The 14,733-nt window shown below is 45.2% G+C and overlaps 1 protein-coding gene across 1 annotated transcript in view; it reads right to left on the minus strand.

Moving 5' to 3' along the window:
* Positions 1 to 2,604: 2,604 nt before the first annotated feature.
* LOC310808079 (glutamate receptor-interacting protein 2-like) overlaps positions 2,605 to 14,733 on the minus strand; it is a 29,239-nt gene continuing 17,110 nt past the window's right edge. The window contains exons 10-24 of the mRNA XM_083674780.1: positions 14,313 to 14,432; positions 13,597 to 13,752; positions 13,182 to 13,368; positions 11,009 to 11,154; positions 10,765 to 10,845; positions 8,498 to 8,561; positions 7,716 to 7,861; positions 7,205 to 7,349; positions 6,670 to 6,809; positions 6,317 to 6,496; positions 6,032 to 6,191; positions 5,087 to 5,204; positions 4,733 to 4,960; positions 3,860 to 4,006; positions 2,605 to 3,724 (exon numbers count right to left, since the gene is read on the minus strand). Coding sequence (XP_083530906.1) covers positions 3,527 to 3,724; positions 3,860 to 4,006; positions 4,733 to 4,960; positions 5,087 to 5,204; positions 6,032 to 6,191; positions 6,317 to 6,496; positions 6,670 to 6,809; positions 7,205 to 7,349; positions 7,716 to 7,861; positions 8,498 to 8,561; positions 10,765 to 10,845; positions 11,009 to 11,154; positions 13,182 to 13,368; positions 13,597 to 13,752; positions 14,313 to 14,432 — 2,216 coding nt within the window. The 3' untranslated portion in view covers positions 2,605 to 3,526. The remainder of the gene's footprint in view (positions 3,725 to 3,859; positions 4,007 to 4,732; positions 4,961 to 5,086; positions 5,205 to 6,031; positions 6,192 to 6,316; positions 6,497 to 6,669; positions 6,810 to 7,204; positions 7,350 to 7,715; positions 7,862 to 8,497; positions 8,562 to 10,764; positions 10,846 to 11,008; positions 11,155 to 13,181; positions 13,369 to 13,596; positions 13,753 to 14,312; positions 14,433 to 14,733) is intronic.

Raw genomic sequence — 14,733 nt, forward strand, 5'->3', positions numbered from 1 at the left:
TACCCAACGATAAGCTGTTTCCCGCACACTAAGACCTTGCATGGCCAGATTGTTTAAAGTTAGGCACCATAGACTTGGCAGGTAACCTCAGTATCACTCCAGATGCCTGCTATAGATACCACACAGTTATATACACACAGTTATATACCTACACTACACTGTCCGTCCTCCTCGCCATGGTCAATGTTGTTGTGTTGACCACGTACGGCCCTCTGTGGCTCAGTTGGTAGAGCACGGTGCTAACAACGCTAAGGTTGTGGGTTTGATTCCCGCTGGGACCATACATATTGAAATGTACGCACTCACTGCAATGCAAGTCGCTTTGGAGAAAAGCGTCAGATAAACGGCGGATACGTACTGCTTATACAAATTACAATACAACTTGCACCCACCCTCAAGAATATAGCCAGCTATATTTATTTGAACTTGACTCCTCCTTTGCCCCAGTTCATAAACTGACAGCTCATAAACAATCTTTGACCATTAAATCCCATGGCCAATGGCAGATGGAAACAACGTCGTTGACGTCTGACATCTGACAGACGTGACTGGCTTATTTGGTCAAATCTCCAGTGCAGAGAGGAAGGACTGAGACCATGACCTGTCACCTAACATAATAAATCATATCAGTGTTGACTGTTCATCGCAGGCCTGGAGCAGGGCTGTTATGTTCAAGCCGTGTGTCTTGATGAGTGATTGACAATGGCACCGAAACTCGCATTACCACATCATACATTACCCCACCGTTAATTGCCATGACTTCTGTTGTGCAACGGGGGTGGTGGCGGAGTCAACAGGTCTCAAAGGAGAATTCAAGACATTCGTTTTTTTACATTAGACATTTAGGTGATGCTTTCATCCAAAGCAACTTACTTTAGACTAATGTACTTGTTGTAAGTGAATCATCTATACATCAGTCATCATAAGAAAAAAATCTATGCTAGGGCCAGGTGTCATTGGCAGTCACAATGTTTTTTATTTTTTTTATTAACATCAAGTAAGATAAAACAGGCACACTTTTCTTCGTCTTTATTTTTCATAAAAAGCAAGAAATACATTTCTTATTAAATAATAAAATAAGGTCCCTTTCATGTACATCTCACAGACAAATTAGATTTGAATTGGGTCAGATCCTCACTTAAATCACTATGCACTATGCATGGATGCATCTGGGGAGTAGGGCGGGGGGGGGGGGGGGGGGAGGCGGGGGGCGGGGGGGCTAGAGAACCAGTACTCAGCATCACATCTTACTTACTGAACCCACACATGCAATGCCAGTAAAAGAACACGGTACATAGGGATACATTGTACCAGATAAAAAGGTATTCATGAACATAATTAGAACCGACTATTAAAATAAACTCAATAAAACATAACAGAAAGGCCTCTGTATACAATATGGGAGTTTGTAAGGGATACGTGGGATTAACAAGCGGTCAACTCCTGGGCCTGAATGGGAAAGCATTAGTCTGCAATCTCACTATATCTTTACACCGGCCCACATGAAATGAAACAAATAATGTTATTTCCACTGAGGCAGCTTGGTAAGCAGACCAGACAGGTTACGTAAGAGCTTTATAAAAACATACAGTGTCATGATAAAAGAGGAAAGCTCTGGTTAAAGTTTCGGAGTGAGCCACACAGAGATGGCGATTGTTCGGCACAAAAAAATGCCTCAGAATTCCCCACATGAACAATGACAGCTTTCTACTGGAGGGAAAATAAATCCTGTACAGTACATGCTTACCAACATGGGAGGATCGACAGCTATGGAGCACATGGGAACAAACTGTCTTATTATCCAACCTCCTGGGGACAAATGTAGCCTCTGAGGAGTCCTAAATACGATTAACAAGTAAACAAGAAAATCATTCATCATTTCAATTGAAAGGTATTTAATTTCACATTTGGCAGGAGAAGTGATTCAGTTATGGAGAAACCACACACTTGACTCCTGAGGCCAGCTGCGACTGTGAGTAATGCCTGTGTGACACAATGTTTAGATAAAACACATACAGATGATGAAGGTGAAATAAAAAAATAATAAAAAAAAGTGAAAGGGAGACAATTGACGTCCTGGAACACGACTGTGAGAATAATATGATAAGCTAACTTCAGTGCGTGACAACAACAAGCAGAAAGGTCAGTGACCGTACCAGACACTGTGGTGGTGAAACAGCATGCTGCCAGTTGTAATATAGTGAACCAGTACACAAAACAAATGCACATAAAAAACAATATTCAGTTTAGTGAAAAACAATTCAGTGAACTAGAGAAAATTCTCGAGCAACCAAAAAGCTTATACCAAAATATGATTGTAACATGTCCACCAAGACCTTGCAACAAGATCTGTGAGAAATCTAGTGAGAATGAACCACATATTTTGAGGTGCGCAGGAGTCCAATAAAAACCCATCAAGCTGTCATCATTTGTCCCACGTGACGGCCATTTAAAAAACAGACAGGCTAAAAACTTGAGGACTGGAGTCACCATGTTAGAAATCAGGATAGAGAAGGGGGGGGCGACGACGAGGGGGGGGGGGTTCTGAAATAGAAATGTTTGCGATACTTGGCAAGTAACAACGAGTGCCAGCTTAGCATTCAATCTATTTGGAGGATCTGTCCTGTCTCTGGGGTTGGTAGTATGGCAAAGCTGGTGGCCGGAGGAGTGGGCAGAGAGCCCAGCACATGCCCTGAGCCCACGAACACCCTGTCTGTGTGTGTGTGTGTGTGTGTGTGTACCACTGGAGGTAGAAATCGTAGGACAGGCTCTGATTTCTACCTTCACCAGCCTCCCCTGGAGTGTACGTGCAAGCGTGCATGTGTACGTAGTGTGTGTGTGTGTGTGTGTGTGTGTAGTGTGTGCGTGTGTGGTGTGCGTGTGTAGTGTGTGTGTGTGTGTGTGTAGTGTGCGCGTGTGCGTGTGTAGTGTGTGTGTGTAGTGTGTGTGTGTGTGTAGTGTGTGTGTGTAGGCGTGTGACAACAGGTCATAAAAGCTCCATCAGACACATTTCACTGAGAAAGACAAACACAAACAAAGCAGAAACGCTGTGGTCATGTGTCCAGATCCCGCCTGCTTCTTTGAGGGAAGTCTGCGTTGCATTAGTGTTTCTCCAGATTGAGCAGCAGTGCCTGTTGTTGTTGTCGTCCTGGCTGAGTCAGAAGCAATGACTCCCTGGTTGCGTAACTGTACATGTGGCTTTGCCTTAACAGCCTCAGGAGCCAGAGCCTCGCCTGTCTACATCACATGAGCACAGTGACTTAAACAAGTGATAGAGAATGTGTGTGCGTTTGTGTGTGTGTGTGTGTGAGAGAGTGAAAGGCTCAGTGTATGTGTGCACATGTGTGTACATGCATAGATATGCGTGTATACACATGCAAGTGTGAGGGTGTGTAAGTGTAAGGTAAGGTAAGTGTATGGTAAAACTATTAAATCAGACTGTGATTTGCAGGCGGTGCTTAAGTGTCATGTAGTGTAACAATATTTAAAAGCGCTGTAAGTCCATGACCATGAGCCTTGACCCGGGTCACAGGGCAATACTATTGGTCCTGTGGCCTGGGAAGCAGAACAGTGAGTCAGAGGGGTCCTGGTAGTCCTGAGGTGGCCCAGTATCTGCCTGTGTGAGTGGGTTCCTGCTGATGACCAGGTCCAAGCTGTCTCCTGCTTCATTGATGAGGGGTACAGTCAGACAGCAGTCCAAGTCCCTGGTCCTTGCGCGGTTCACCTGGGAGACAGGCATGCCAGCAAGGTCAAGAGGATAAGGCATCAATACATACATACATCAGTTGTATTGAAATAACTAGACCTACAGGCATTCATGTGTAGATGTCTTGCGACTGATGATTGGAATGTATTGCACCTGTAGAATGCGGTCGTAGGGTTTCAACCCGGCCTGGTCGGCCGGACCGTCCGGTCGGATCATGTTGACGTAGACCCCTTTCTCCAGGAGTCCGTCTGACACGCTGAAGCCAAAGTCACCGCTTTCTGGGTCCTTCCCCAAGGCCATCTACGAACGGAGCAAAACCACAGTCACACCTACAGGGGGAGGTTCAGGTATTTTTGGAGGCGGGCGGGCGGGCGGGCGACAGGACTGCAGCAGTCTCCATTAGGCACGTACGGTATGAGGGCAGAGTCATGAGTCACAGCATGAGACGAAGGGGGGAAAATAAAGCACGCACGCCAGGAGCCAGTCAACTACAGCATAATGAGCCAATCTCAGTGTGCTGTGCTGTGTTATATCACACACACACACACGTGTGCGCACACACAAACACACGTGCGCGCACACACACACGTGCGCGCACACACACACACACACGTGCGCGCACACACACACACACACACACACACGTGCGCGCACACACACAAACACGTGCACGCACACACACACACACACACATGTGCGCGCACACACACACACACACACACACACACACACACACGTGCGCACACACACACACACAGCAAGTCCAGACTGGCCTAGTACCCAACTGGGTCCAGTTACATCTCACTGATGGCTTTAGCGTGCTGACACGGTAAAGGGAGGCTCTAAGGGACCTAACAGGTATATTCTCTCTGGAGGCTGCTGCTTATGCCATGAAAGGCCAGGCTACAATTTACTTACATATAACTTTACTGAAACGTCTGCATATTTAATTGATAAGACAATAGGAATCCATAATTCCCATATTCCATTATTCCACAATCCCATGTTCTATTTGGCCCCAGGCACCTTGTGCAGCTCCAGAGCTGTGGGGGAGGTGGTCTCCGAGGGGTCTGCTCTCCTCCTGGGTGGGCTGTCCCTGGTCCTGTTGGACCTGTGCAGGTTGCCTTTGGTCTTGGGCTCGTCGTGCGCGGCACCCTTCTTCATGTGACTGATTCTGCTCCGGAGTCCAGAGTCTTCCTGAGACGACCCGGTCTCCTCCAGATAAAGGCTGAGGCTGCTCCCTGTCATGGACGCCTGGGGAAAAGACAACAATCATTGTTGAAAAGTTGGTGTTTCCTCTGGTGTGGTCGGTAAGTGACGTCACGTGTGTGACGTGTGTGTACTTCATTCAGAGCCGAGCCACGGGGAGATGCGCCCTACCTCCAGTTCCCTGAGTATCTCTGATTGGCCACAGGTCTCTAGATCCTGCAGGGCCTGGGACCAGAAGCTGTCATCCTGGTTCAGGCTGCCATGGCAACGAGGAGGGCTGACGACGTATCTATGACAACGCAGGAACCAGAACATGAGAGCAGCCCTGATGTCCTGAGACGGGTCTGAAATTGGCTCTGATAATGGGCGCTATGCGCAAAGCAGCGTGGGTAATGCAGTGTTTGGACTGCGTGATGGAGAGAGTTCCTTTAAAAACATCTCAGGCCTCAGTGAGAGTGATTGTAATCTCTCTCATTTTCACAATGAGAGCACAAAACGCAGAGCGGTCTTCTAGAACAGACAGAGCCTCCCATGCAGTTCACTTAAAAGTGCAAAAAGCCAGTGAATTTGAATATGAATTTGTTGCCAAAAGGGACACAGAAATTCAGAAAAAAAAAAAAAAGTCAAGATGAAGGATGAGACAAGGTTGAGGTATCCTTGGGCCTTTGAAGTGATTTAGAGGAACAGGTTTGGTGAAGACAGAAGCGACAGAGAAAAATATGCTTTATGTAAAACACCTGGAGCCTCACGGCCAGTTAGTAAAGCAGGTGTGAGAGAGAGTACCTGAGAAGGGGAGAAAAAGCACAGATAGAAGAAACACAAAAACATGGATGAATGAAGCACAACAGGTGTCTTAGAAGAACACATTGTTAGCCTCGCAGTTTACCATTTCCATAATCTTGTCTTGATCAAAATATTCATTCTACACTAACAATACGGTTGCTTAGCAAACAGACAGTGACAAGTAGCTACATACATAATTTGTGAAATTAATGAAAACCAAAACATTGAAAGCCACATTGAAATGAAACAAGATGTTGTGAATTTACACCAAACAAATCCATTAGTCTGGGTGCAAGAGTGGATCTATTTAGAGGACCAGGAGTAGGCACTCACCCAGGTGCCTTATCCCACTCATCCTCACTGAATCTCCCATCGTAGAGGGGGGCATGGTGGGTCAGGCCTGTGGAGGCGGAGGTGGGGTGGTTCCTGGGTTTGGTTTGTCTCCACTCGTTTGGGTGGAGGGTCAAATCGGCAGCTCTGTGGAGGTACGTTCCTGCGCACAAGGAGTCAAGACATCGGGACGAAATCCAAATCATAAGAATGATGATAAAAGGAAACCACTTTAGACAATCGGGACGCACCCCTCCTAGGGGGGGGGGTCCTCAGTCATGGCCTCACCGTGGCTGCCGTAGCCCGCGTCAATGCCGGAGCCGTCCCAGGAACTCATGGCCGAGTCGACACTGGGCACGGTGGCTGAGTACGCCTCTGAGTGTTTACTGTTCTTTTGGGAGTCCATCAGCTCATCCTCCGTGTCACTCAGAAACCCTACCTGCTCCGACCCCTGCTGGCCATCTGACTCTGCATCGGGGTCAAATCCATTGGAGGACAGAATTGAATTGGGTTAGATTCATAACTGACTAAGTCATTGTGTGGAACCATTTTAATTTGTCACCGGAAAAGCCTTACACGATCGCATTATTATTTATAATATAACAGACGGTCATATATCAAAAGTAAACAACAATACATACGGTCCGCCTGTTTTTTGATCTTGAGTGTGACGGTTTCTCCAGCTATCTGAAGGAGATGGATGGCCTCACTCAGGGGCTTGCCCTTCAGACTGACGCCAGTGATGGCCAGGACACGGTCTCCTATGTGAATGGCGCCGGTCCTGCAGAGAGAGAGACAGAGAGGGAGGTTGTAGATGAGGATGCAGGGTGACAGACTGTGTTGTTGTGTTTTTACAGGCTCTTCTGTACTGTCACAGCCTTGGCACTGTCTGACTGCCCAGTGTGCTTAGACTTTCACAAAGGAGCTGCTTGATACACAAACAGACCAGACCGGATGTTTTTATTAAACAGTGAGGCTTTGAGGGCATGAGGTTCCCAACGAGGGCCACTAGGGGCCCTCTGTAGTCTCATCATTGTCATCTCCATTCCCCCTGGGACCATATACCGAAAAATGTATGCACTCACTGCAATGTAAGTTGCTTTGGATAAAAGCGTAAGCTAAATGGCATGTATCATCTCCAATCACGGCACTAACCACAAACCCCTGACCTCTCACCTCTCGGCCAGGCCCTTCTTGGTGAGGCCAGAGATGACGATCGGGTCAAAGGGCTCCTCGGTGCCTGAGATGGTGATGCCCAGTGGCCCATTGTACCGTTTCAGCTCCACTGTGTAGATGATGGAGCCCGACATCTCCAGCTCATCTGAGGAAGAGAGGAATACACACACACACACAACATAAGAAATAAATAGTCCACAGAAGACGCATCTAGGTCACATGCAATACTAGTCCACCAGCCGAGACACGTTCCAGTAGCAGCTCATATAAAAGATGCATAAGTCGCACGCATGCTGTATGACAAATATAGCAGGCGTATAACACCCAGTGAGGCACCACATACTGTGCAGCAGTCTTTATCCAGCACTGTCTGTGTTCCTCAGAATAACATTTGCATTGCATGTAAACTGTTTAAGTGCTTAAGGGGTTTTCAGATCCTGAGTTCCAATTCAAACTCTCTCTCCTCGCTTCATATATCCGCATGCATCAGGAGAGGACTAATCAGATGTACCAGCGTTGTCCTCGTCCTTCTGGATGCGGAGTTTAACCATGTCCTCAGACTGCTGCAGCACGTGCATGGCGTCCTCCATGGTGCAGTTGTCCAGGCGCATGCTGTCTATGGCCAGGAGTCTGTCTCCCGGCTCCAGCGTGCCTGTTCTAAACAAACACAAACAAACCGTGGTTTATTTGCCAATCAATCATCAATCAATCACGATTTGGAATGTGATATTTCCTGCTCACCCCCCCCCCCCCCTCAAACTTGTCACATCCTCCCCCTGTCTTTGACACAGTAAACCACCAGATCCTCTCCAACCTTCTCAGATCCTCTCCACCTTCTCAGATCCTCTCCACCTTCTCAGATCTGGTCGCAACTTGCACCCTCACCACTGGTGTCCCCCAGGGCTCTATCCTGGGGCCCCTGCTATGCTGAGGACACTCAACTCTTTCTCTATTTTCCCCGCTCTGGCAAACAGGTGTGGACAGGTGTGGACAGGTGTGGCTACGTGTTTCACAGGCATCTCTAACTTGACAAGACTGGGCACCTCTCCAAGACTTCACTCCAGTTCCAGAACCGTGTGTTTAGGCTCCACTCTAAAGTAATCCCCTTCCTCAGACCTGAACAACTTGTTCCTTCTTCCTTTGTCTAGCACTGTGACTGCTGATGGCACTTAAGGTCTAAGGATCTAAGTTTACGATGACTGCATGTATGTATGTATGTATGTATGTATTTGGATAAAAGCACCTACTAAATGGATAAAATAGATAAATGTAAACCTGTATGTAAAAACATACCTGTGGGCGATGCTTCCTTTCCTAATGTCAGAGATGATGAGGGGTTTTCCAGGCCTCTTGCTTGCTGTTGAAATAGGGAGACAGCGACACACAACATCCTAATAACCACTGTGATAATTTTTTATATATATATATATATATATATATATATATATATATATATATATATATATATATATATATATATATATATATACACACACAGTACCAGTCAAAAGTTTGGACACACCTTCTCATTCAATGGTTTTTCTTTATTTGTATTATTTTCTACATTGTAGATTAATATTGAAGACATCAAAACTATGAAGGAACACATATGGAATTATGCAGTAAACAAAAAAGTGTTAAACAAACCAGAATATGTTTTATATTTTAGATTCTTCAAAGTAGCCACCTTTTGCTTTGATGACAGCTTTGCACACTCTTGGCAAGTTTGTGTCCAAACTTTTGACTGGTACTATATATATATATATAGTATATATACATATATATTCAATAAGAAAATAAATCATACAATTGTCGACTGATCACTTGTTCACTAATCTTATAAGAGCTCATAAGATATGTGAAACCATTTGCGAGTCTCAAGCCAGGAGGCAGCTGCATTAGCTGTAGCATCACTGGAACTGCTCTTTGAACATCCTTCCCCCTATACTGTTTTCCCCAAGCTTGTTAGAGCATGAAAAAATTGATGCTGGTAGAGGTGGTATTATTCATCAAACATAATGAGGTGGTTGCGCTCCTGACAGTGTAGGCCACCGTCACGTATCACAGGGCATTGATCCACGCAGGGAGGTAAATACACTGTACTGTCTGTACTGTACTCAGAAAGGCTTCTCGGCTCCAGTCCCAGTGACCCGTTGTGTGTGAGAGATGTCATTACAGCCCATTACTCTCATTGAAGAGACTAAGTGAAAAGGTCTAAATGTAACTACATCGTCCTCCATAAGTATTGGAAATAGGAAGCATTTTGCCTTCTTTTAGCTCTGTACTGCAGCAGTTTGCATTAGAAATCAAACAATTACTATAGGGTCAAAGTAGAGATTCTCAACTTTAATTCAATGGGTTTGTTTCAGATTGGGTTTGCCATTTAGAAAGTACAACTTTTTTTTAAACATATTTCAGGATTCCGAAAGTATTGGGGGAAAAAATTATATAATGTCCAAATAAAGTAATCATGTTTAGTATTTGGACGCCTATCCTTTGCATGTAAAATCTGCAACCCATTGACCCCACCAGACGCTGGATATATTTTCTGGTGATGCTCTGCCAGGCCTGTACTAAAGCCACCTTCTGTTGTTGTTTGTTTTGAGTTATTTTTGCCTAAAATCTTATCATCAGGAAATGAAATGCATGTTAAATTGGATTTAAATCTGAAGATTGACTTCGCCAGTCAAGAACTTTCCTGAAAAACTCTAGTTGCTATGGCAGTATGTTTGGGGTCATAACTAGTGGTGTGCACCTTGCCATGAAGCCTCTGTAGTTCAGCTGGTGATGTATTCTGCGGATGGTCGTCTCTGACACATTAACGCCTACCTCCTGGAGAGTGTTTCTGATCTGTTTAGTTTTTTTTCTTAATTATGGTGAGCATTCATTGGTCATCCACTGTAGTCTTCCTTGGCCTACCAGCCGTTTGCGATTGCTAAGCTCACCAATGCTTTATTTATTTTTTTAATTATGTTACAAACTGTTGATTTTGAAGTCTATGGTTTTAGCTCTGTTTCTGATGGATTTTTCTGACATTTGAGCCTCATAATGGCTTCCTTGACTTTCATTGATGTCTCTATGTTGACAGACACCAATAGCAGACTCCAAATGCAAAGCCTAGAATCAATACTAGACATTGGCAGCTCTCCTATGCCTGCACAAATGATGTGACGGAATACACTTGACTCACCAGAAACACTGGTCAAGCCAATTTTCCAATGCTTTACATTGAATTAAAGCTGAGAATCTCTACTTTAACCTCATCGTAAATAGATTTCAAATCCAAACTGTTAGAGTATAGAGCTAAAATAAGACAAAATGCTTTCTATCTCCAATAGACACTCTAACTGAGTAGTGGCTTTCAATCTGTCTTTGAATCTGTCCACAATAGGCGATTCTCTGTGTTTTTCGGTGAATTGGTTCATGTTCTAATTAGAGTCTAGTTGGTGTTAAAATGGAGTAAAATCCAGCATACAATGTAACAGGAGTACAACGTACAGCAGTACTGGTATGAATTGTTAAGCTGTGTCGCCCCCTGCTGGCTCTCTCTTGTAACTCACCGCTGATTGTGATGCCCAGTTCCACTCCTCTCCTCTTGGGTAGCTTCACATGGAACGTGCCACTACTGGGAACCACTGATTCTAACGGACGACAAACATTTTAAAGCAACGGATTGCAACATGCATAAACTCATTATAAACCTAATTATGACTTGTATGGTTTTACACTCTATATCAATTAAACAGATTGCATCTCAATACACCCTGAAATGAGCCTATGAATACACATGGACGTTATATATACCTGCTACATCAAACTCTATCTCCAGGTTGACCTTGTTGGAGAGAGCAGCATCTCGTAGTAGCTGATGGGCCTCCTCCAGGGTCCCGTCCTCTGTAGGGATCCCATTTATGGACAGCAGTCTGTCACCAACCTGGAGGAGCCCACACCTGACCACACACACACAATACACATAGTATGCTTAATAATAATAATAATAATAATAATAATAATAATAATAATAATAAAGCTTTATTTATATAGCACTTTTCATGCATAAGAATGCAGCTCAAAGTGCTGTACAATGCGAAAAGAAAGAAAAAGGAACAGATTAAAAAACGAGAACAACCAAAACATCAGCAGGGTGCTGTACAACACAGTGCAAGAGCAGATTAAAAACAAACACAACTATAACATAATTAACCAGTACAATAAAAGCAGCATCACTCAATCTAGTTGCATAGATAGTTGATCAGTACGATAAAATCTTGGCTAGCTTGGCATGACACAATGGGGGAAACCATGAATCTTTTGGGTCCTGTATATGTTTAGGCCATGCTATGTAAAAACATTATTAGGTTGTTATTTCAGGAAGGTAATAAATGTCATGAAGATCTTTGTTCTATTTTTGCAGGGAATTACCCTTCTACGGACTGATAATATTTGACCAGATTGGAAAGCTGTTTCTGTTTGATAAGATACTTTAAATGGAAACCTTTGGCGTTTTCTAACTACACTCATAAATCTGCCTTTCTGTTCAGTGATTACCTGTGTTTCAACTCCAATAGGACCTTTTCATCTCCCTGATTACTTACAATTGCTTTTGCAAACCTATAGGGTCCAATACCCCCGAAGGAGAACACAATCAACCCTGGTTGTTAAACTTAACAAAGCTCGTTCCTCCATCTTATCCAATCATCCATTATTGTCCTGGCTCATATGGCAAGAAGCAATGAACTATGTTTGATTCCTCTATTGGCTTTGATTTCTAGTGACCCAGTGGACTAATGGTTCTATGTCTTCTGAGCTGGATAAACCCAATGTGATCTTCTGATTTCTAGTGACCCAGTGGACTAATGGTTCTCTATGTCTTCTGAGCTGATAAAACCCAATGTGATCTTCTGATTTCTCTGATTAGAGAAGGACTCCTCGCCTGATAACCCAGAGGCTCTTGACCTTGAATGAGGGCAAAATAATTCCTTGCTTCCTTGTCTCTCTCTCTCTCTCACACACACACTCTCTCTCACTCTCTCTCTCTCACACTCTCTCTCTCACACACACACACACACACACACACACACTTCCGCCCAACTGCTGTTGGCCTTTAATCATATCCCAGGGCTATTATAGACCTTCTCCTGTTCATACAGACGCTATCATTAATCTTACAAGACAAGATCAAAGACCACACACTGGCCTGATTAGTGCTGTGTGTTAATTGGGCGGTATCATGTTGCCCCAATCAATAAACAAATATGAGATGCTTAACACGCTGTGACAAATGGACTACCCCAGCTAAGCAGGAAAGAGTAGCCATTTTGAAGTGATAGAATTTCAAGTCAAAAGAGCAGTCTGTCAGATATGACCGCTGTCCAAAGATCAAACGCATACCCCTGAATCCCAGCCACTGAGATGTCAGTCAAAGATTATTAATCACGCAAGTTTGAGCTGACACAATCGTAGCCTGGTGCACATCTTGGAATGTGAGGCTCAGATTTGTGTTCATCAGATGCAGAGAGAAGGGAGTGTAACTCTGCATCATCACTCCTAATGATGCCATACGATGCCTCCTTGTGACTAAGACAGAGCTTGGAGTTCATGGAGACGTCAGTATAGTGTGTGTGTGTGTGTGTGTGTGTGTGTGTCTGTGTGGTTGGAGGGTGGGGGGCTGGGAGATAGTGGGGGGAGAGAGAGAGAGAGAGAGAGAGAGAGAGAAAGAATAGGGAGATAAAGAGGAACACAATGTTGATGGATAGAGAGATGGAGGTAGAAGGGAGGAAGAGAAAGAGAGAGAATGACAATTTGTGGTAGAGAGAGAGAGAGAGAGAGAGAGAGAGTTGATTTGACATACATAGCACTAAGCAAAAGGGCTGGGGTGGGGGGGTGGATGGCTGTGCTTGTTGGTGGTGGTGTGTGTGTGTGTGTGTGTGTGCGTGTGTGTGTGTGTGTGTGTGTGTGTGTGTGTGGGGTGGGTCACCTCTCGGCAGGGCTGTCAGGCTCGATGAAGCGGATGACTGGGGGAGACGACAACGTCTCCGTGGCGAAGACACCTCCCTGCAGCTGCACCCCGAACCCCGAGAGCGGATCTCCCCTCAGGACGACCTCGCTGGTCTCCACGTGGACGACCTGACCCCCAGGGCCCACGGAGCTGGACGCCAGCGACACTGAGGAAGGAGTAGAGAACCAGAGAAGAGGGGGAGGGGGAGGGGGGGGGTAGAGAAAAAGAGAGAGAGTGAAATGGAGTGCAAGGGAGGGAGAGGATGAGTCACCCATCAGACTTCACAAGTCATTGATCAGTCAGATTTGTCACCACACGGAATGGGGGGCGCGCATGCGTGCGTGGGTGGTCCATGTTTAAACGTGAAGACAACACAAGGCGGCGTTCCACATACGTGAGCTCTTGTGCTCTTTCTTCCTGTGCCTCCTCTTGCTTGTGGAGCTGCGGGGGCTGGTGGGGGGGATGGGGGGGGCGAGGCAGGGCAGGGTGCTGCTGCCGCCTTGGCTGCTGAACCCCGAGGTGGCTGTGGAAAAGCCACCACACACCAGAGCTGACAGGAGACACACTCAAATCATCATGTAAGAGCAAGACCCATAGACCGAAGACCCATCTCTACAGGCTACATCTTGACTGTCCCTCCTAAAGACCTCCTCACCCCCCCACTACCCCTCTGTACAGTTCCTCTACTGTTAATAATAATAAAAAATATATTATAAGAAATTTAAAAAAAGTTATCCTTCCTTCTTCTAGCATTGTGACTGCTAATGGTCCCTGATCCTAGCATAGCATTATTTTTTTATGATGACTGATGCATAAATGATTTGTTTACTTCCGACGAATGTACTTTGTATACTGTGCTGTAAGGCGCGTTGGATAAAAGCGTCTGCTGAACATCAAAAATGTAAATGTAGGAAAGAGAACCGAATGCAGTATCCCCCTCAGAGGATATCACTGGACATGACCACACAGCCATTCCACATGACAACATACAGCACATGAACATGGAAGAACACGGGACCTGACAACAACGAAATCACCCTCCAACTAAGATGCCTGCAACACACCGATGAGACTATACCATACTGCGTCTTCATAATAATGATAACTTACATTTGCAGTGGTCCTGCTGGTTGTGTGGGTGGTTGGGGCTCCATGTTTTACAGTGGCTAGCCTGTTGGGGGTGGGAGTAGCTTGGGTCCCAGTGGTGGTTGCTGCTCTTCTGCACTTTCACTGCAGCACGAAACAAACAAACCAAAACGTATAAAAGAAATTTATGAAGCAAATCACTCTCTCTCGCCTCACTGCACCAGGGTGCTTCATTCTGCCCGTGAAATTTCTGCTTTCATTTCCACCTCTAAATTTACACCAGTCTCCATCGAGCCTGTAGGATAATTCCGAGCAGAGTAATTGATATTTAATGTTTTCTTCATGGTACACTAGATGGAATCCTGTGGCGTAATGTATTCTCGTGAACATCAGAATGTAATTGAATTAATCGAACGGAGAACAGCAGGGTGGCAGAACCTGACTT

This window comes from Argentina silus (assembly GCF_951799395.1).
Source record: "Argentina silus genome assembly, chromosome: 8".
NCBI lineage: Eukaryota > Metazoa > Chordata > Actinopteri > Argentiniformes > Argentinidae > Argentina > Argentina silus.